Source organism: Piliocolobus tephrosceles, chromosome 1 (genome assembly GCF_002776525.5).
Source record: "Piliocolobus tephrosceles isolate RC106 chromosome 1, ASM277652v3, whole genome shotgun sequence".
Lineage (NCBI taxonomy): Eukaryota > Metazoa > Chordata > Mammalia > Primates > Cercopithecidae > Piliocolobus > Piliocolobus tephrosceles.
The window spans coordinates 60926485-60948911 of record NC_045434.1 but is presented as its reverse complement, the minus strand read 5'-3'; the positions used below and the strand labels follow the sequence as shown (position 1 = coordinate 60948911).

Here is a 22427-nt window from a genome sequence, read left to right as displayed (position 1 = left end):
TGGAAAAGTGGAGAAGGCCGAGGGCCGAGGTCGGAGGGGGAAGGGGATGGACAGTGGGAGGTGCAATGAGCAGCTCTCCATCGTGACCACCAGGGGGCAGGCGCCACCGCCAGCTCCTCCTCCCACATCTGCCTGCATCTTTTCCAGATATGGCGTGAGGAGGGCAAAGGAGAGGAGGCTCTGAGAACCTGGGCTGGGGAAAAAACAGCCAGCCAGCATCCAGGATGCTCCCCACACCAAATGGCTGGGGGCTTAATTATTGGGCAGTCTCCATTCCACACCCTCCCAACTTTGTAGTCCTAGAATCAACCACACCTGCCCTCTCTCACCACTACCCTCTCCAATCTAGAAATCCCTCCACCAGTACTCAAGAGTTTGAGGACTTCCCGAGTTGGCAAGTTCACTCTTATTTGTGGAAAAGGTGTTCTTTATGTCAAGACAGCCTTGAACCTCATCCAAGAGCTGAAGTTCTGCCTCATGAGCTTTGTGGAATACTACACTTTGCCCACCTGGCAGCTTTGGAGAAAGCAATCCTGTCCTTTTCTGTCCAACTCTGTCTTGTTTTCTAGAGGAAACATGCCTGACCCTTCTACTTCTCTAAGGACAATGTCCACCAGGATCCCTCCTGTGCTCCTCCATGTGGGGTGCCTGCTTTGGGGCCCCTCCACTTGAGGACGGACTTCCCTAGTGAGGGGGCGAGGTAGGGCATGCTGCCCCTGGGACTAGGTCTGTGTGGGGTACACTGGAACATCACCTCCCTTGTTGTGAACACAAACCTCTATTAATCTAGCCCAAGTCCAACTCTTCCACAAGAACTGCCATTCGGTTTTGCTGTCCCCACTCTATACTGATGGGATTCATTTTTCACCACAAGATTTGTCTCTCTAAAGCCTGGTTAATATGCATTTTTGAGGCATTTCAGTCTGTAATCCGGCCCTTGCTGGCCTATTACTTCTCCTAATGTAATAACTAGGTCTGAAGTGTTCACTCAAAGCATGTGTCGTGGAGAGCCTGAAGCATTATCAGTAGAGACCCTGCTTCATTAATTAGCATCATGGGGGCCTCAGCTGGGCTTCAGGGTAAACATTTGTGAGCCCTTTTCTGAGAAAAGGTTCCACAGCTTTCATTAGAGTCTCAAAGGGCTCCTTCTCTGAATAAGAACCAGTATAAGGTTTAATCTTGTTGTCAGATGAGGACAATGAGGCCCCAAAGGAGAGACCTGGCTCCCACTCCCCAACCCCAGCCATGTGGCCAGTTCTAGGGAGACCCTGAGCTTCCTGACTCCTATTACAGTGCTCTTACTATTGCCTTCTTAGGATCCGGGTAGCCTCACCTCCTCAAGGTAGGGGCATTCAGTGTGGGTTCTGTGGATGGCGTGTGTCACTCACAGACCTGGCCTGGGATTCCCTTGCATGAAGCCGATTCCTACGAAGCCCCAGGCTTGAAGCTCTTGCAGGCTGCCACCAGGGGACAGTGGTGCCCAGGCTGGTGGCATATTTAGGAATTCTGGACTTAGGCCAACCTCCCTCCTCCCCTGCACAAGGGCCAGATTCTGAAATGATCTGTCTTTATTATGTCATCAGAAAACAAAAAAATCCCCCGAGTGTAAACAGGAGAAATGTGCTGGTTAAGTTACTCATCATTATCTTATTATTAACAAAATAAAGCACTATCTATGTTTACAGTCATAAAAAAAGAAACAGCCTGGAGAGAAGTGGAGGCTTTGAAGATGGAGAGAAGATGGGGACAGACACAGACTCCACATCTGGCCCTGTGGGATTTGGGGTTCCCATACTGATCCGTGGGCTGTTTAGATCTTTAGAGTTAGGTGACAATGGGATTTGATTTCCTTAGGGAACAAACTTTGTGAAACTGATCAGAGGCTGAGATCCAGTCCCCAGTATAGAATGGGGGAGGGGAAGGCAGGCAGGTGAGGAGCAGGGCTGGGTGGGAGAGGCTGAAGCCCAGGAGTCTTCTCAACCTCTTCCAAGAATGGGGAGCCCCCCACCCTGTGCTCATGAGGGAGGAATAAAGACCAGCTGCCATGGAGAGCCCCTCTCCAGGGCCTCTGACGCTGGCAGGAAGGGGAGCACCATCAATCCTCCTTTCCCGACTCCCTTGTGGGATCAGGTTGGGACCAGGGGCGGGGGCACCAGGACAAAGCCCCTTGGAGGCCGAGGCACATTCCCATGCTGATCAGAGCTAAAAATGGCTCCGTGGGAACCGACTGGCAGAGCCAGGGAGGGAGTGAAGGGGAGGGCAGGAGGAGGTCAGGAAGGCTGATGAGCCCAGGGCAGACCAGGGGCCTACACAGACCCAGAGAATCCAGAGGGCAAAGGGACAGACACCAAGAAAGAGAGAAATAAAGGGCCTTGCAGAGAGACAAGGACAGAGAGAGACAGAAATGCACACAAGGACACACAGAACCTGAGACACCCAGACTGACAAAGAGGTAGCAATTTGGGGACAAAGAGAAGCACAGAAAGAGGCTCCCAGAGAAGCAGGAGTGGCATCGAGAGACACACCCACAGGAACTCAGCAACAGTGCCTGGCACGTAGTGGGCACTCAATAAATATCTTGTGCAATGAACGAACAGATGAAACACACACACGTGCACGCGCACACACACAGCAGCCAGAGGCGCAATGGGCTTGGCAGAGATGAAAACAGCAAGGGACAGCCAGACCCTTTCGCACAAAGTGCAAAGCGATCCTGGTGATAGACAAGCAGTCTGGGGGAGGGGGGGGGGGGGGTGTTGGTCCCACAGTGGCTGGTCCAGCCAGGACAAGAATGGAAACAAAGCATGTGACCCCAGGGAGACAGGTCGGTAGCTGCCATACCCCAGGTGAATAGACCTGCAAGAGAGGAGAGTCACACAGTGTCCCCTGGCCATGAGCCCTAAAGGCTGAGGTGCTCAGCCAGCTCAGCCCATGGCCATATTGCAGTTCCTGCCCACCCAGGCCAACAGCTCCTCAGGGAGGGAGGGCGCCTCTCCCCTCATGAATGTATCTACAAGTGCACAGCTTTGCCCATCTCTGGGGCACGAACAAGTCCAAGTACCAACATAGTCTTAGGTTGGCTGGCTGTGCCCATCGGGTTGGGACGAGGTCTTCCCCAGAGGAGAAGGGGCCGGGCCCACCCAGCCGGGATCAGTCTGTGAGCACCACCAACTCCCCATCGCTTTTCTCTTCGCCCTCCGAGTCCTCGTCCTCGCTGTACCGGTACATCTCGCCATCAGCCACCGAGTGCCTGTCATCTGCGCCCTCGCCCTCCTCTCGGAGGCTGCAGGTGTTGACGATCACAGGCATGTTGGGGTCCAGGCTACGAGGGACATAGTGCTCCACCAGCGGCTGTGCCAGCGGCATGCCTGCCGCCCGAGGGTACAGGACATCCGAGGAGCTCATCTGCACCTGGCCAGCCTGTGGGCTGCGGGGCAGAGAAGGGGCACGGTGACGGATGCACACTTGATTCAACCCCAAACCCATCTCCCCTCCAAGCCGCCTCAAAGCGTGCACTCCCACTCCACACACTCTTGACTGTGACTTATATACCCTGCCCCCAGCCTGCTTTCTGATGGCCAAATTCACTGAACCTACAACCCTGCAGATGACCTGCAGACCCAGGGCCATAGATGTGTTCAACAGACAATATTCTTGGAGGATCATGTTCGAATCCAGTTTTTAGAAACTGTGTATTTTATGTTTTCTTTACTTGTATTTAGAGACAGGGTCATGCTCTGTCACCCATGCTGGAGAACAGTGGTGCAATCACAGCTGACTGCAGTGTCAGCCTCTCAGGCTCAAGTGATCCTCCTGCCTCAGCCTCCCGAGTAGCTGGGACTACAGGTGTGCACCCACCACACCAGGCTAATTTTATTTAAAGATTTAAAGTTATTTAAACATAGGTTTCACTATGTTGCCCAGGCTGGTCCCAAACTCCTGAGCTCAAGGGATCCTCCTGCCTCAGCCAACCAAACTGCTGGCATTACAGGTGTGTGTCACCACACCAGGTAGAAATTGTATATTTTAAATGCCCTGGGAGATGTCCTGTTTAAAGGAATAGACTAGGGTGCTTGCTTTAGTCAAGTCAGGAACCTTTCTGTGTGATGAATACTTTGATTTCTAGCACCTTTGAATTTCTATTGAGTTCACTGGCAGTGGGATCTACAGGCACTTTCTCCAGGTCCATGTGGCCAGTCCTCCAGTCACACTCCTATATCCTCAGCCACTGAGTACTCACCATAGTCACATACATAGCCATACACAGTCGAGTCACACGTGCAGGCTCAACTACACACAGATAACACGCACACATAGGCATCCACACAGCACCCCTGGGGTCACACACAAAGGCAGGCCACACACTGACACCCAGCCACTCATGAGAGCTACACATGCACACACAGTCTCCTGGCTGCCGTGGCAGGGGCCTGCTCACGGAATCACGTAGCTCTGGCGGGCATCCTGACGCCGGGTCCTCATCAGGGCCTTGTACTCGCCCACACGCAGCCGCTTGCCCTCCACGATGCAGGTGCGCTTGGGCCGTGGCTTGTACTTGTAGTCAGGATACTTCTCCAGGTGCTGCCGGCTCAGCCGCGCCTGTTCCTCATAGTAGGGCTGCTTCTCCTGGTTGGTCATGGACTTCCAGCGAGATCCTGACCCAACCCCACAGGGGCAGGCAGTCAGTGCTGAGCTCTGCTGACCACCCCAAGCCCCATGCAGGACCTGAGAAGATCTTGGTCCACAAGATAATATATGTGCAAGCACTTAGCAAGGGCCTGGCCTGATATGGGTGCTCCTTGGATGTTGGGCAAATGCATGAATGAAGTTAGCCTGTATAGGGGTATCCAACTGCCAGCTTAAGACTCAGTACCCACCCATGTTCCTAAAATGCAGCAACTTCCTTGAGCCTCTGGTCTGCCTGATTTTCATAAACAAAAGAACAGCCACCTCAGGCCTTCAACAACGCAGACAGGCTCCCTGCTCAGGGCAAAATACCTGATGTCTCAGTCGACAAGAGTCCTGCCCTGTGCTGACACCACAGGAGCCTCAGTCTTAAAAACAACTGCCCCCTCGAGCCCCATCTGCCCTGCCCGACGTCCCTCTGTGGCCAACCAGTAAAGACATGTAACTAAAAAAAATCTTTCTAGTGACAGCCCAGGAACACTAGTCTCTCCTGTTTTCTGCCAGAGCAAGGGTCTGGACATTTAGATCACGAGAACTAAAGAACGTAAACACACACACACTCCTTGAGTTCTTGAGGACAGATGCTACCAAACACTTCAGTGGTATGTAAGACCCTTCGGACCCAGCTGCCCTCACATCCCCAGCAACTCCTGCACCCCTATCATCAGATTCTCCTGGAGTCCAACACAGTTTGGAACATCACCAGGTACGCCCTGAATAGACCCAGCTGGCTCCTGCAACCAGGTCATACTGAACCACGGCCCCAGCCACTGGCCCTTACCAAGGATCTTGCTGATGCTGGAGTTGTGCATGTCCGGGAAGGCTTGCAGGATCTTCCTCCGCTCGTCCTTGGCCCACACCATGAAGGCGTTCATGGGCCTCTTGATGTGGCTGCTGTTTCGGGACTCGGGGAAGTGGCGGGAGCCTGGGAGACAGGAGTGAAGTCAGTCAGGCAGCCTGTCTGGGGTCCCAAGAGTGCCCCAGGGTCAGCAGACAGACGTCCCCTACATGACCAGCAGGAGGCACTGAGGAGGCTCCCACAGCAGTCAGCCAAGGAGGAGCAAGGCAGGAGCAGATGGGGCAGAAGAAACAGCAAGTTATCAGCAGAGGCCCAGCCAGGGAACCAGAGAGACAGACACACAAGAAAATCACAGCGGTATGGCCTCAAGAGAGAGCAGAAACTCAGCAGCCACAAAACTTAGGAAAGCGGACTCAGAGACAGAGCCAACAGACACATAATGGGACAGCAGAGGCACACCTGGAAAGGATCCAACAGACCAAGGCAGGGAAGAGATCAGAGGCAGACACAGCCTGCCCTGGCGGGATACAGAGTTGGGCCCTCCTGCCCATCAGCCCCGCACCTGAGCCCTCACCATCCATGTCACAGCTCAGCATGGCTTCCTCCAGTGGGTGCACGCAGCTGTCTTCCAGTCGCTCCTTGGCTGGGGATGAGTCCAGGCTGATGAGATCCTAGATTGACAGGGGCAACCTGACATCAGCCTCCGCTGCATCACCCCACTCCTCTCCCTGCTCCTCTCTTGGTGGCCTCAGACTGTCTTCCACCCCTGGCCACCATTTGTTGCTGCCTCCAGGTTCAGGGGAGTGGGGGACCTTACCTTACGGAAGGGGGTGTTGGGGGAGCCTTCCAAGGCCCCACTGTGGCTGTGCAGCAGCTGCCGAGCATCCTGGATGGCTTTGGTGACAGCGTCCCCTTCACCAAGGAAGCCTGTGGGAGAGGGCAGAAGAGAGGGAAGAGAAGCGAGGGAAGCTGAGGGCATCAGCCCAGTGTGAGTCCAAATTCCATCAGCCTCCCGCCATGCCACTCCCATGAGGCACCTGAGTTACTGTCCCCTCCTGTCCTTCCGCAGGGCGGCTGCATTACACGTCCTCAAGGGGATGCCACTTACACTGGCTATTTGTTGTGCATGTCAATAGACTAGAAATGAGAATAGTAGCCCCTGGAACTGTGCGACTCTGGCCTGAATCCCTGATGCTTGGAACACCCAGACAGATTATGATGAGGGAGAGGAGGAAGAGGATCTTCTGCTAAGAGCAAGTCTAACGCCTTGTTTGATAAAATCTGGAACCCAGGGAGGAGAAGGGACCTGCTCAAGGTCGCATCATGCCACTGGCCCTCCCCCTAAGAGGGCTGAGAGACAAGTGCAGGCAGCTGGAGGCTTACCCAGAGGCAGGCTCGGGGGGCTGGACTGCAGGTCCCGCGTGGGGCCTCCATGGCTGGGGGGGCGGGGCGCACAGTTGCTCATCTTCAGGCTTGGGGAGCTGGAGGTGTTGGGCAGCTCAGGAGCCTTGGGCTTGGCTGTGAGGTTCAGGGGCTGGGAGGGCTCCTGAGGGAGACCCGGCAGGTCAGAGGATGACAGACACCAAAGGAGACTCCCACAGCAGGACAGAGAGGACGGGAGGTGAGCATACCCAGAACACGCAAGGAGACAGACAGAAAAGCGGACGCAAAAGGAGCAGGTGAACAAGAACACAGGATGCCAGGGCTCACCGTCCACACCCCGCAGTCCCCTAACACGGCAGCCGGCCGTCATAAGCTCGAGAGGGAGCCCCAGGCCAGTGGGTAAAGGGCAATACCTGCAGGGGGTGGTGGGCGGCCATGGCCCCAGGCCTCTTCACCACTGGGGCAGGGGGGCTGTGCAGCAGCTGCAGCGGATACTCCACTATGGAAAAGGCGGCAAGGAGAAAAGTCCTGGATGAGCACAGAACAGCAGACACCCTGCTTGACGAGGTCCCAGCACCACAAGGTGGGCAATAGCTCGGAGCTGGGCCAGCTTGGTTCCAACCACTGCCCTCCCCAGCCCCAAAGCACTGCTGGGTGGCTCCTATCCCCTCACCCCACACTGCCCCTACACACTGACTGGTATCTTCAGCGGGTTCCCGCCCTTCCCAACTCACTCTAAATAGAGTTTCCCAGATTCTAGAGTCCCATCCAATGGCACAATGAGAGAGGGTACACCATCTATTCATCCAACAGCTACCTTTATTTTGTACCTACTGGGCACAGGGCACAAAAGCGGCTGCCTGTTGTGTAGAACGTCTCATGTATATCATCTCACAATAATACATGGTATGTGATATATAACAGGTGCTGAATACATCATCATCCCATTTTACAGAAAAAGAAATGAAAACCTTTGAAGTCAAATGGGGCCAGGTGTGGTGGCTCGTGCCTAGCACTTTGGGAGGCTGAGGTGGGAAGACTGCTTGAGGCCAAGAATTCAAGACCAATCTGGCCAACATAGCAAGACCCCCATATCTATTAAGAATTTAAGCCGGGTGTGGTGGCTCATGCCTGTAATCCCAGCACTTTGGGAGGCCAAGGTGAGTGGATCACAAGGTCAGGAGTTCAAGACCAGCCTGACCAGCATGACCAACACGGTAAAACCCCATCCCTACTAAAAATATGAAAATTAGCTGGGCATGGTGGCAAGTGCCTGTGATCCCAGATATTCAGGAGGCTGAGGCAGGAGAATCACTTGAACCCAGGAGGCAGAGGTTGCAGTGAGCCGAGACTGCACAACTGCACTCCAGCCTGGAAGACAGAGCAAGACTCCATTTCAAAAAAAAAAAAAAAGAATTTAAAATTTTCAAAACTAAAAAAATAAAAAGAAGAAGAAAAATGGGTTGTCCACAGAGCTACAAAATGGCAGCATCAGGATTTGAACCCAGGACCTCTAGACTCCACAGCCTTTCCTTCTCCTCAACATGGCACTCCTACCTACCCTATCGCACTCCCAGGCCCAGCATCCAGATGGAGAGATAAGCCACATGTAGAAATCACGAAGTGCATGGCAGGTGGTGATGAGGGCCACACAGGCAGAGCACCAACGAACTCTGCTCCAGCTGGGGTAACTAGAGCAGGCTCCCTGTGGGAGCCGAGGTGTGTGCTAGTGCCTGCAGCATGGGCAGGATTCGGGCAGGTGGAGATGGGGTGGTGGAGTGTGTGAGGGTGAGCTGTGGGGAATGAGGCAGGCCATGAGGGCCAGGTTGGCTCCGAGGCCTGTGAAGGCCGAGGTCAGGAGTGTGGAGCCCATGCTGTGGGTACAGAGCACCGTGTAAGGTTTGTGAGCTAGGGAGGGCCACTGTTTGCAGTCAGCTTTTGCAAGGGACCTTGCTTGCTTAGTCTCTGGAGCAAACAAAGAGGGAGACAACCGTGCCAGTCCCAGGCTCCCACACCTCATTTACTGCCTCACTTGCCCAGAAAGCAGTTGAGGGCCCTATCCCTGACCAGATCAATGTCCCCTTGCTTCCACGGCTCTCCTCCACATTCATGGGGAGTTGCAATGGTTTGGAATTGCCCTGTCCTCCACCTTCAACCTTCTCCACTCCGCATTCCTCCAGCTAACTGGAAACTTCCACACTGGGCCTGTCTTAGTCCACTCGGGCTGTTGAAACAAAGTGCCATAAACTAGACAGCTTACAGACCTCAGAAATTCATTCCTCAGTTCTCAAGGGGAATTTGCTTCAGAATGAATTATACCTTGAGTCTTACCTATAACTGATTTAGGTGAGGTTTATTATTATTTTTGTCTGTTATGCAACAGGGCCTCACTCTGTCTCTGTATGGCTCGCTCTGTCTCCCAGGAGGGTGTACAGTGGTGCAAACATAGCTCACTACAGCCTTGTCCTCCTGGGCTCATGCAATCCTCCTGCCTCAGCCTCCTAAGTAGCTGGGACCCCAGGCACAGGCCACCATGCTGGGCTATTTTTTTTTTTCCGTAGTGACAGGGTCTCACTTTGTTGCCCAGGCTGGTCTTGAACTCCTGGCATCAAGCAGTCCTCCTGCCTCAGCCTCCCAAAGTGCTGGGATTACAGACATGAGTCACTGTGCCCGGCCTAGTGATGAGATTAGATGAAGCTCTGGACTTGAAACTTTTGAACTGATGCTGGAACAAGTTAAGATGTGGGTGTCTTTTGGGATGGAATGAATGTATTTTGCATATGACAAGAAAATGGGCCAGGCGCGGTGGCTCAAGCCTGTAATCCCAGCACTTTGGGAGGCCGAGACGGGTGGATCACGAGGTCAGAAGATCGAGACCATCCTGGCTAACACGGTGAAACCCCATCTCTACTAAAAAATACAAAAAAAAACTAGCCGGGCGAGGTGGCAGGCGCCTGTAGTCCCAGCTACTCCAGACGCTGAGGCAGGAGAATGGCGGGAACCCGGGAGGCGGAGCTTGCAGTGAGCTGAGATCCGACCACTGCACTCCAGGCCCGGTGACAGACCGAGACTCTGTCTCAAAAAAAAAAAAAAAGAAAATGACCTGGGGAGAGTCTGGGGCAGAATGCTATGGTCTGAATGTTTGTGCCCCTCTATGTTGAAATCTAATTCCCAATGTGATAGAATTAGGATGTGGGACCTTTGGGGGGTGACTGGGTCATGAGGGTAGAGCCCTCAGGAATGAGACTGGAGGCCTGAGGGAGCCTGTTTACCCCTTTCACCACCTGAGAACACAGTGAGAGACGCCATCTGTGAACCAGAAAGTCGGCCCTCACCAGACACCGAATATGCTGGCTTCATGATCTTGAAATTCCCAGCCCCCAAAACTGTATGTGAGGAATAAACGTCTGTTGTTTATGAGCCACCCAGTCCATGGTGTCTTTCTACAGCCCCTGAATGGATGAAGATGGGGCCTGGCTTTCTCAGTCCTTTTGTGTTTCCCCTTCACACCACCCTACAGTGCCCGGCGAAAACCAGGCAGGAGCGGAGAGCAGGTGGGGCTGAGCAGTCTACCCAAGCCCACAGCCTACAGGCCTCAGGGAATTTCCTCTTCTGTCTCTTTCTCACCTGTGGAACAGGGACAATGAACTAGCACAGGTTGCCTTTAAAGCTGTCCACACTCCTGGGGTAATTATGGGCAGCATCTCTGCCCTGTCCCCATAACTCTCTGTCACTGCCCTAGTTCAGGTTATCATCCCCTATTGCTAGAATCACCTCAGCAGGTCCTGCTTCTGGCCTCCACTCCCTACCCCTCAAAGCCAGAATGACACACTCACTACTCTAATGTTCACATGCACCCACAGCCTAGAAAATAAATCCCAGACTCCATGCTCCGTCCTCAACTGCCCTGCACCATCAGGTCCCACACCCTTGTCTGACACATGGCCAGTCTGCTGAATTTCAGTGATGGGGTGGAAGGCCAGAGTGACACAGTGTAGGCAGGGGCAAGAGTGTGAAGATAGGAATCATGGATGTCAGAATTTGGGAGATGTTGGCCGAGGCGGGAGGATCACTTGAGGTCAGGAGACCAGCCTGGGCAACATGGCGAAACTTTGTCCCTACTAAAAACACAAAAATTAGCCAGGCATAGTGGTGTGCACCTGTAATTCCAGCCACTTGGGAGGCTGACACAGGAGAATTGCTTGAACATGGGAGGTGGAGGTTGCAGCAGTGGGCTGAGATTATACCATTGCACTCCAGAGCCCAGGTGACAGAACAAGTGAGGCTCTGTCTCAAAACACAAACAAACAAACAAACAAAAAAGAATTTGGGAGATTTATAAACCCCAGTTAATATTCCAGATTTTTTTTTTTTTTTTTTTTAAATGGAGTCTCGCTCTGTCACCCAGATTGGAGTGCAGTGGTGCAATCTCAGTTCACTGCCACCTCCGCCTCCCAGGTTCAAGCGATTCTCCTGCCTCAGACTTCTGAGTAGCTGGGACTACAGGCATGCACCACCACACCCAGCTAATTTTTGTATTTTTAGTAAAGATGGGGTTTCACCATGTTGGCCAGGCTGGCCCCAAACTCCTGACCTCAAGTGATCCACCCACTTTGGCCTCCCAAAGTGCTGGGATTACAGGCGTGAGCCACCGTACCCGGCAATATTCCAGATATTAATATTCTGGCACAGTAAATGTACTCGAACTGGGGAGACTAGACCTGGATTGCTACATCATTTCACATCTGGAAAGGGTTTTATAGTTTTTCAGTGTGCTATTTCTTTTCATTCTCCCAGTGAAGTTCAGTGAAATTCAGCAAGATTCAGAAAAAGAGGATTATTCTTCCACCAGACAGATCCAAAACTGAGGCCCAGAAAGTTCACATAGCAAATTAATGGATGAGACTCGCTCCAGGGCGCTTTCCCTGACCTCAGGACAGGTTGGCTGCCATGGTGGAACCTCCCTTCTCTCACTCACCTGGTTTGCAGGGAATGGGCTGAATGGGTAAGGCCAGCTGGGAGTCGGGGGTGACAGGCAGAGGTTGGTGGCTTGGGGGGAAGGCTGGGATCATGACATAAGGCATGTTAACCTGCTGAAGGCAAAGAAACCCTGTGTGAGTCCCCAGGGACCCAAAGAGCTACCCAACTATGGTCAGCCTACGACACAGAGAAAGGACCCATGGACAAGAGGCACAGGGGATAAAGCAGGGACAGTTTTCCAAAGGATCCCTCTGACCCTAGGCCACCTCTGTGGGCCCCTGTCTACCTGCCCTCAGATCTCAGCTGGGGAGGAATACATGCCAGGCTCCTCCCTTAAATCAGGGACAGAAGACAGGTTGGGGGGTGCTAGAACAGAAATAAGCCTCCTCGGGTCAGGCCTGAGTGATTGTGCTCTGGTGCTTTAACTCGGTGCACATCCCCTGTCCCCAGCACCCTCCAGGTTGGTGTCAACTCCCTTAACCACCTCCTGTGCCTCTCTGGGTCTCCCTTCTGGTTACCTGGATCTGCTGCTGAAGGAGGTTGATCTTATGCTGCTGCTGAATCAGCTGCTGCTGCTGCTTTGCAATCTGGGAGAGGGAAAGAGTAGGCAGAGGGGGTCACGGACATTAGCCCTGGTGCCCAGAGCCTGCCCAGCCCTAACCACATCCTGCTTTCTACAGTGGGGCAAACCGCGGAGTGGGGTGGCAGGAGGGAACAGAGAAGTCAGCCCTCAGAATTGGTTATCCTTTTGTAGGAAGCTCATCCCTCCCTCCAGGACCAGGAGGCTGGGTAGGAAGCCGCAAGCTGCTCTTCCTGCAGAGTCCCTTTCAAACCCTCCTACCCTACCCCGCACAAGGGCTCATGAATCAGTCCAGGTGGGAATCCTACAGCCCCTGGCCCCAGGCCTCAGCTTGCACTGGTGAGGCCTGCCCCTAAGGCACCCTTCTCTAGGTCCTGACACACTCCTTTTCCTGGAAAGAAAGCCACACCCACCGAACAGGACCTACCTGCTCCTGCTGCTGCCGGGCAAGCTCCATCTGCTGCTGCTGCTTCTCAAACAGCATGGCAGCCATGTTCTTCTGCTCCGAGTGGGCTGTCAGGAGCTGGTCCCGCAGGGTGGACAGCTGGTGGATCATGACCAGAAGCTGGAGCTCCTTCTCTGCTAGGCTCTCTTGGGTCCCTGCTCCACAGTGAAACAGCCCCCATTGAGATTTTTTATTTGTTCATCTATACATCCATCCATCTATCTACCCATCTATCAAAAACTTATTGAGCAATTGCTATGTCCCAGGACCATTAAGGGCTGACCACAGAGATAATGACACAAGATGCTTGCCTTGAAGGGGGCTCTTCATGCTGCTACCTGGCAACTACTAGCCTAGAAGTTCTCCCCTATTAGCCACGAATTCCAGGTCCCCTGAAAATGCTGACAGTGGGACATCTCAGCCCCAGAGCCCTGGGCCTCTTGAATGTCCTTGAGTGCTCAGCACCACACAGGGTCAGGGTGGACAACCATCCCATCAGAGGGATCCAGTGGGACACACTCCGGCTTTGAAGCAAGACAGCTCTGGGGTCAAACTCCCATTTCAACCCGTGCTGCCTGTGAGCTGTTAGGCAAGCTACCAATTTCTCTGCACTTCAGGGTTTTTAGAATCTGTTAAGTGGGCATAATAATAGTCACTTCAGAGGGTTACTGTGAGGGATAAATGAGCTAATAGAGGCCAGGCGTGGTGGCTCACGCCTGTAATCCCAGCACTTTAGGAGGCCAAGGCAGGTGGATCACTTGAGGTCAGGAGTTCGAGAACAGCCTGAACAACATGGTAAAACTCCATCTCTATAAAAATGCAAAAATTAGCCGGGTGTGGTGGCACATGCCTGTAATCCCAACTACTCGGGAGACTGAGGCAGGAGAATTGCTTGAACCCAGGAGGCAAAGTTTGCAGTGAGCCAAGATCGCACCACTATATTCCAGCCTGGGCAACAGAGTGAGCTGTCTCCAGAAAAAAAAGAAGCACTAATATATGCAAAGCTCTTAGTCCAGGATCTGGAACGTGGTCCTCAACCAATAAATGTTAGTGCTTCCCTGACCTCCAGTTTAGCTCCTGTCTGATGCAGCAGTTTATTCCTGAGTGCCTGGCCACAGACCTTTTTTTTTCTTTTTTTTTAAACATCGGAATAACTCAGGGATCCTTTGAGAAGTATAGAGGCCCAGGCCCCTACCATGCCCCAGGGTTCCCATTCAATAGGTGGGGATGGAGCCTGAGCATCTCTATGGTTTTAAAGTTCCCTCTGTGGGTATGATCGATGACAATGCAAAAATGATCATTCTGGCTGGGTGCGGTGGGTGGCTCTATGTCTGCAATTCCAGCAATTTGAGATGCCAAGGTGGGAGGACTGGAGCCCATGGGGTCTGAGACCAGCCTGGGCAACATAGTAAGACATTATCTCCATAAAAAAAAATATAAAAATTAGCCTGGCTTGGTGGCAGGTGCCTGTGTTCCCAGCTACTCAGGGGTCTGAGATGGGAGGATCACTCAGGAGGTTGAGGCTGCAGTGAGTCAAGATTGTGGCTCTGCACTCCAGCCTGCGCAACATAGGGAGACCGTATCTTCAAAAAAAGCCCAAAAAAACAAAAGCAAAAACAAAACAAAAAATCACTCTAAGGAACCCAAGCAGCAGCCCATTAATCACTACTTCTCATTCACTTAGTGAGGTCCAACTGACGTAGAATTAATTAGAGTGAAAGGGAACTTTCTGCTCATGTTGCGGTTAGAACTGGGAAGTGGCAATGACATGCCTGAAGTCACAAGGGTGCCTGGTGAGAGCCCAACTTCAGAGTCATGGGATTTGATTCTTACCAGGCCTCTCCTGCATGGGATGAGTGAGACCTAATGCTTGGGGCCCCCAGGTGAGGGATGGTGATGACCCCTAAGGCCAGGCAGGAGCCAGATGGCACAGGATAGGTATGAGGGTACCAAGAACTGCCCTACAGAACCAGGCTGCATGGCCAGACCAGAAGAGAGATGGGGTTCAAACATCTCCCCCACCCCCGACAGGCCTTTACCTTTGACATCTTTGGCTTCCATAGAGTTCCTTCCTAGAAACCTCTCCTTCCAGTCACTGGACAACAGCTTCTCGATGGCTGGCACCACTGGAAGACAGCAAAGGGGTGAGAAATAACCGTCTTAACACCTTCCTGCCTCAGGCCTCTGCTTCTAACTAGGGCAGACATCCTACCTTCTTTCAAATTTCGGTTGAAGTCCAGCTTCTCCTGGCTTCCAGAGGCAGCCTCCGACGCTCCTGGTCTCTTGGGTTCCGGGGACCCATTACCCTCTGGAGAGCTACAGTCCTGCAAGACATACTGAATTGTCACCATCACCCCCAGGAGAAGGGGACAGGCTGCAGGGAGGGCTGGGAACCCCAAAGATGTGTACCCTGAGGGATCCCAGCCCTATCCAGGTCCTACTTCTCCACTCAGGAGGCCTCTTTGACCTCTACCTGCCCAAGCTTTGTTCAGGAAAAGAACAGAAGATTTCAAAGCAAAAGACCTGGGTTTCAGTCTAGGCTCAGTGACTCACATGATGCTTGATCCCACACAAGTCCCTGAACTGCTCTGAACCTGACTTCCCTCTTTTGAAAATGGAAATATTAATACCTCCTCTGTCACAGGATTGTTGCTGGGATCAAGGGAGTTAATGCATGTGAATGAGGTTTGCCATTGCAATCAGGGTCCAAAAGTCACCTACTAATTATTACTCCCTTGAACACACCCACTACACCAGCAGGGCTGCAACGGGGAGCAGGTAGGGGCTGGCAAAAGTTACTCAAACTCCCCACTGCCTGCCCCACTCCTCTCATCAAAGTCCTCCCCATTCTTTAAAAAGAATTCTTTAAGGCCTAGCTTGAGGCTCTACTTCTCCAGGAAGTCTTCCTTGATCACCAGTGCCCCCACCCTCCAACCCCCTCCTCCAGGCTAGATTCTTTCTTAGAGCCCATAACTCTCCTCATTTTCACTTATTTGGATTTTAATTATATGTTACCTTTTTACATCTCCTATACGAAATCAGAATTTGTAGGAGCTGCAAGAATCCTTATTAATCATGTAGCTCAATTCTCTTGTTTTAAGGGTGAAGAACTGTATCATCTTTAACAGTGACCTAATTCTTGCTTGGGTAATTAGGATGATTTTCCCAAATCACCTGAAAAAGCTGGTAGATAACTTTTAAGACAAACTTTAGCCTGTGTGTTCTATCTCCCCATCTAGTCCTCAGAAACAAGGACTGGGTCACACATAGGTGAACAGTCACTATCAAGTGAGTGAGTGAGTGAGTGAGTGAGTGCAGGCATGAATCCAGATCCTGCTCTGAGAGGTGACCCTGCTTCCAGCCTCAGACTGAACTTGGCAGTGCCTCCCTGCTTCCCTACACGGCATCTCACCCCTATGATCACCATTTCTGCCTGTATCTGCTGCCATCTAGGGGAGTGGGCCTGCCCAGTCTAGCAGAGAGCCCAGGTACAGCGCATGGGTGTGAGGACGGAGGCAGGGCGGGAACACTGACCCAGGAGCCCCTGAAAACCTGGGCTGGAGCTTGGGGGTCAGCACTATCCTGAGAGGCCCGGGCTGGGTCTCCAGGCTGAGGTTCAGCAGCAGTGGCTGAGCCCTGGGGGGCCTCATGGCAAGGCTCTTTCTTCTCCTCTGACTTGATGGTGCAGTTCACCATGGTGCCAACGCCATCCAGGGCCAGCTGGGCAGAGATGGGGCTCCTCATGGACATCCTGGGGGAGGGACAGAGTGAGCTGAGGTGAGTCCCCGGTCATAAACTTCTGCCCAGAGGCAGTGATCCTACTGTTTGCTCCCCTGACCCCACCCAAGTGCCTCCTGGTGTCCGTCACACGGGCACACTCACAGAAAGGGCAAGCCTACTTATGAACCCACAGAAAAAAATCAGCAAAGGCTCTTGTATCCCTCATGCTTTTTTGTTTTTCGCTTTTTAAACAAAAAGTTCTAGAGAAAAGTGGGCCCACGCTTCCGCACGCGCTGCCTGTGTAATGCTGGGACTACAGGACTAGTGGACTGACCAGCCCAACTAACGAGGCCAGATACTGACTGGCTGTCTCTGAGCCCAACAGAGTTGGGGGGAGAGAGAGACAGAGAGAGAGAGAGAGAGACAGTGCGCATCTGTCTGTGTATGTTTGTATGCATACAAATGCTTCCCCGCCCCCACTCCCAAGACAGAGTCTCACTCTGTCACCCAGTCTGGAGTGCAGGGGTACGATCTCCGCTTACTGCAACCTCTGCCTCCTGGTTTCAAGTGATTCTCCTGCCTCAGCCTCCCGAGTAGCTGGAATTACCATGCACCACCACCCCCAACTAATATTTGTGTTTTTAGTAGATACGGGGTTTTGCCATGTTGGCCAAGCTGGTCTCCAACTTCTGACCTCAGGTGATCTGCCCACCTCAGCCTCCCAAAGTGCTGGAATTACAGGCATAAGCCACTCCGCCCAGCCTACAAATGCATTTTTATAATTAGTTTACCAAAACTTAAAAGTCAAAAGATAGCACATAAAATCTAAAATTGAACTTCTAGCTCAATTGTCGTTGTGGCAAATATTGGCTGGAATTGAGTAATGGGTATTTCTTATGGACAGGCCAGTCTACCTTAGCCTCTATGGTCCTATTACTCCCCCAAAAGGAAACCAAGTATTAACTATATAAGACATATAGTCTTCTATATATAAGACATATAGTCTTCTTCTTACAGTGGAGACAAGGTAAAAGTAAATGATTTCTTACTTCATGCATCTATCAAAAGGGGGGAAATAGCCAGGTATGGTAGTTCATGCCTGTAATCCCAGTTACTCAAGAGGCTGAGGAAGGGGCATCACTTGAGGTCAGGTGTTTGAAGACAGTCTGGACAACCTAGTGAGACTCCCATCTCTTTAAATTAAAAAAAAAGGCCGGGCGCGGTGGCTCAAGCCTGTAATCCCAGCACTTTGGGAGGCCGAGACGGGTGGATCACAAGGTCAGAAGATCGAGACCATCCTGGCTAACACGGTGAAACCCCGTCTCTACTAAAATACAGAAAACTAGCCGGGTGAGGTGGCGGGCGCCTGTAGTCCCAGCTACTCGGGAGGCTGAGGCAGGAGAATGGCGTGAACCCGGGAGACGGGGCCTGCAGTGAGCCGAGATCCGGCCACTGCACTCCAGCCTGGGAGATAGAGCCAGACTCCGTCTCAAAAAAAAAAAAAAAAGGGCGGGGGTGGACGGGGGGAATAACAGACTGAGATGATTGGCTTTACGAAAAATATTTTCCAATATCTAGCTAGAATCTCTCATTTAGAGTACGGCCACCATAGGCATTTGAGTTTGTAGTTCCTAGTTTAAGCAGCTGGTATACCTAGCAGACCCTCTTGAGACTCTGCACCTGCTGTTCCTTTCCTGTCACATCACTGCCTGGGACATCTGAGGAGCTGAGCAATCGTAGCATCTCAGGGAGTGGTTTCCAGGGGTCATGCCAGGCTTGGGCGGAGCAGCAGATGCCTATCCTCCAAAGTCACTGGGGCACGCATCCAGAGATGCGCTCTGGATTCTAGTGGGAACACACAGCAGGTTCCAGCTACGCATGGGTCCTGCCTCAGCTACTGACTAGCCCAGTGACCTAAGGCAAGTTGCTTAGCTGCTCTGTACTTCAAGTTTCCTCACCTGTAAAATGAGCATAGTAAGAGTCCCTACTCTACAGGGCGGCCGTGAGAACTAGGAGTTGATATTTATATGGTACTTAGAACAGTTCGTGGCACCAGTAAACACTGATCTGGTGTTTCGTTGTTTTCTTGTGTATTACATTTCCAAATACCATCACATGATCTGGTGTTTGTTAAACCACTACTAGTTGGAATGCAGTATAAGGACCAGCAGCTTCAGTATGCCTTGGGGGCTTGAGAGGCAAAGTCATGGGTCCTGCCCACAAATCAGAATCTCTGGGAGTTAGGCCCTCCAGGTGATTTTGATATGCACGAGTTAGAAAAGCACTGTTAAATAATTTTTTTCATTTTTTTTTTTTTTTTTTTGCATGGCGATTAGATGTTTAGGGGAGGTGTGTAAGGCTAAAATCAGATATAGTAAAAATATCCCTACAGTAAAAAATTCCTTAAACATCCCAGGCGCAGTACGGTATTTACATATTGCATCAACTATGTATGGATGCATTTGGATAGATTGCATCAACTCTGTAAAATGTTTGTTATGTGTTATGAAACATGTATTGTATATAATACAGTACATGTAGAGTATTTTAAATAAGTAAATATTATAATTGAATAAAATATATACAACCAGTCCTCTGTATCATAGGTTCCACATCCATGGACTCAACCAACCTCAGATCGAAAATATTTAAAAAAGAAATTTCATCTGTACTGAACATGTAGACTTGTCATTATTCCCTAGACAATACAGTGCAAAAACTATTTACATACGATATACATTATATTAGGTATTATAAATAATCTAGAGGCACAGGGGCTCATGCCTGTAATCTCAACACTTCGAGAGGCTGAGGTGGGAGGACTGCTTGAGGCCAGGAGTACTGTATTTTTTTTGTAGAGACAGGGTCTTGCTATGCTGCCCATGAGCCTGAGCAGCATAGCAAGACCCTGTCTCTACAAAAGAATACGAAATTTAGCTGGGCATGGTGGCATGCGCCTGTACTCCTAGCTACTCAGGAGCCTGAGGCTGGAGGATTCGCTTGAGGCCAGCAGTTTGAAGCTGCCAAGATTAAGCCACCGTACTCCACTCAGGGTGACAGAGCAAGACCCTATCTCAAAAATAATAACAACTGGCCGGACGTGTTGGTTCATGCCTGTAATCCAGCACTTTGGGAGGCCGAGGTGGGTGGAGCACCTGAAGTCGGGAGCTCAAGACCAGCCTGACCAACATGGAGAAACCCCATCTCTACTAAAAATACGAAATTAGCCGGGCATGGTGGCGCATGCCTGTAATCCCAGCTACTCAGGAGGCTGAGGCAGGAGTATTGCTTGAACCCGGGAGGCGGAGGTTGTGGTGAGCAGAGATGGCACCATTGCACTCCAGCCTGGGCAAAAAGAGTGAAACTCTTGTCTCAAAAATAATAATAATGATAATAATAATAACAATAAATAAAAATAAGGTATACGGAAGGATGCGCATAAGTTATATGCAAATACTATGCCATTCTATATCAGGGACTTGAACATCAGCACAATTTGGTACCTTTGGAGGTCCTGGAACCAACCATTTCAGATACAGTGGGATGACTATACAGTCCTACATCACTTAATAGCATAAACATGTTCTGAGAAATGCATCACCAGGCAATGTCTTGGTTATTCAAACTTCATAGAGTAAGTTTACACAAACCTAGATGGTACAGCCTACTCCACACCTCGGCTAGATGGTATAGCCTATTGCTCCCAGGCTACAAACCTGTACAGCATGTTACTGTACTGAATACTGTAGGCAATTGTAATGCAATGGTTAAATATTTGTGTATCCAAACATCCAAATATAGAAAAGCTACAGCAAAAATACAGTAGTAGAATCCTGCAGGACCACCGTCCTACATGTGTTCGGTCGTTGACGGAGATGTTGGTGGGAAGGCAGCGCATGAGTGCATGTGTATTTGATTTGATTTCACCTTGCCGATCAGATCAGACTCTCCGGCTCACCCACTTTCAAAGTGTAGGGTTCCCCAGGGGCTGGGTCCCAGGACAGGGCACTGCGGAGAGGGGCCTCCCTGACCATAAGAAGAAAGGCCCCATCCCACCTAGATGCAGAGTAGAGAAGAGACCCCAGCCCAGCTCGCCCTGGGGTCCCCTCCTGCAGCCCAGGGGCCTGGAGAGCGTCCAGGAAGCAGGCGGCTCAGCCCATCCGGGCACCGGGAGGGGCTCAGAGCCAGGCCAAGAGCAGGGGGGTGAGAAGTGGGAGTGGGCGCAGTCGGGGAGGGGGTTTTATCCTGAAGCCGAAGGCAGCAATTACATAACAAACAAACCCTGGGCTCAAGCTGTGAATTAATCAAACCGCTGAAAATAAAACCTTCCTCTCAGGAACTTCAGACAAAAGAAATGAAAACAACCAGGCTGGCTGGAAAATAAAAGGCAGCAGCACTGAATGGGGGACAAAAGGAAGCCAGACAATAGGGTGTTGGACAAAAGCAATAAAGCCAAAGGAAGTGTGACAGGCGCACAATGCGGGCCTGTGGGCCTCTGATCCGTCGGCTCTGCACCACCTCACTCACACCCACCGCGGGCACAGGCCGGCCACCGGGTCCCTCCTCACTCCAGACTTGGGTCCTAAGGGTCTCTCCTTCATTCTGTCCCAACTTCAGGGGCTTCCAGCTCCTACCTCAAAGCCTTCCTACTGCAGCCCAGAAATCCCAGCAGCAGCCGCAGCCTCCGGGAGCATGGTCAGATGAGCAGGACACAGAAGTCCAAGGTCTCCCCAGTTGGGAATGGTGAACAACCATCCATCCCTGGAGCTGATGGTGGAGGCAAAGGAGGCCATCATCTGTCCTAATTAACCCTAGGACTGCGCGGCCCAAGACTGCAGCCACTTGCCACATGTGGCTACTAAGCACTTATAATGCAGCCAGTCCCAACGGAAATGTGCTGTAAGCATCAAACCCACCCCAGGTTTCGAAGGCTTAGTACACAGAATAGAATGTAACATAGCTCATTAATAATGGTTACTGATTACAAGTTGAAATTCTTTTTGGATAAGTTGGGTTAGATAAAATACATCACTAAAATTCATTTCACCTATTTCTTTTTATACTTTTTTATGTAGCTACTAGCAAATATTACACATGCAGTTCCCATTATATTTCCGTTGGACAGTGCTACACTAGGACACCTCCTCCCTTTGAGTTTTTACACACACTTAGCCTAAACGGTCCCTCCAGCCAGGCACCATGGATCACCCTTATATTAAGGAGCCTGTCTCCTGGCCCTCTCAGCGGCCTGCCCTGGCCTCCAGCACAAAGACAATGGCTCCTGGTGACCAGCCAAGCCAGCTTAGAGGTGTCAGTCTGTTCACTAGGGCTTGGTGCCCACCAGATAACCCTGCCCAGACAAGGGCCCTTCCATCCTCACAGGTGTCTGGCTCAATGGCAGGTGCTGGGCACTGGCCCTTAGTTGGTATCCTCTGGGCCCACTTGTCTGTGAAAAAGCAATAGCTCAGGCGCAGTGCCACCCTGCCCCCACTGGAGAGCATCTCTGGGTCTCACCTTTCGGGGAGAGGGTCCCTGGGTGCCTCTTTTACCTCCCTCTCCCCCTCCGCAAGCACAGGTCTGCTTGAGAAGAGCAGCTCCTTTCCCTGCCCTGTCTGGTCTTAAGGGAACCAAGCCCCAGCCTGCCATGGCCCAGAGAGACGCAGGTGCCTCTGTGAAGAGCATCAGTGCCAGGCTCCAGACCCTAACCATCCCAGAGAGGGGAGTGACGGTCCCATGATCAACTAGATAAGGGAGGAAAGGGAGCGAGATGGAAAGAGAGGGGTCGTTATGTGGTCACTGCTCTGTCACTCTGCAACTGGGGGTCTCTGCACAGT

General features: G+C 51.7%; 1 protein-coding gene across 2 annotated transcripts in view; it reads right to left on the bottom strand.

Moving 5' to 3' along the window:
- Nucleotides 1-1550: 1550 nt before the first annotated feature.
- Nucleotides 1551-22427, bottom strand: part of SOX13 (SRY-box transcription factor 13) — a 56342-nt gene continuing 35465 nt past the window's right edge. The window contains exons 2-14 of one of the 2 annotated variants that reach the window (XM_023187010.2): nt 16408-16624; nt 15086-15197; nt 14913-14999; nt 12856-13028; nt 12367-12435; nt 11847-11961; nt 7282-7367; nt 6869-7031; nt 6303-6412; nt 6060-6156; nt 5468-5611; nt 4439-4655; nt 1551-3427 (exon numbers count right to left, since the gene is read on the bottom strand). In XM_023187010.2, the coding sequence (XP_023042778.1) occupies nt 3151-3427; nt 4439-4655; nt 5468-5611; nt 6060-6156; nt 6303-6412; nt 6869-7031; nt 7282-7367; nt 11847-11961; nt 12367-12435; nt 12856-13028; nt 14913-14999; nt 15086-15197; nt 16408-16623 (1866 nt within the window). In that variant the 5' untranslated portion in view covers nt 16624 and the 3' untranslated portion in view covers nt 1551-3150. The remainder of the gene's footprint in view (nt 3428-4438; nt 4656-5467; nt 5612-6059; nt 6157-6302; nt 6413-6868; nt 7032-7281; nt 7368-11846; nt 11962-12366; nt 12436-12855; nt 13029-14912; nt 15000-15085; nt 15198-16407; nt 16625-22427) is intronic. The other variant, XM_023187011.2, reaches the window with a different exon arrangement.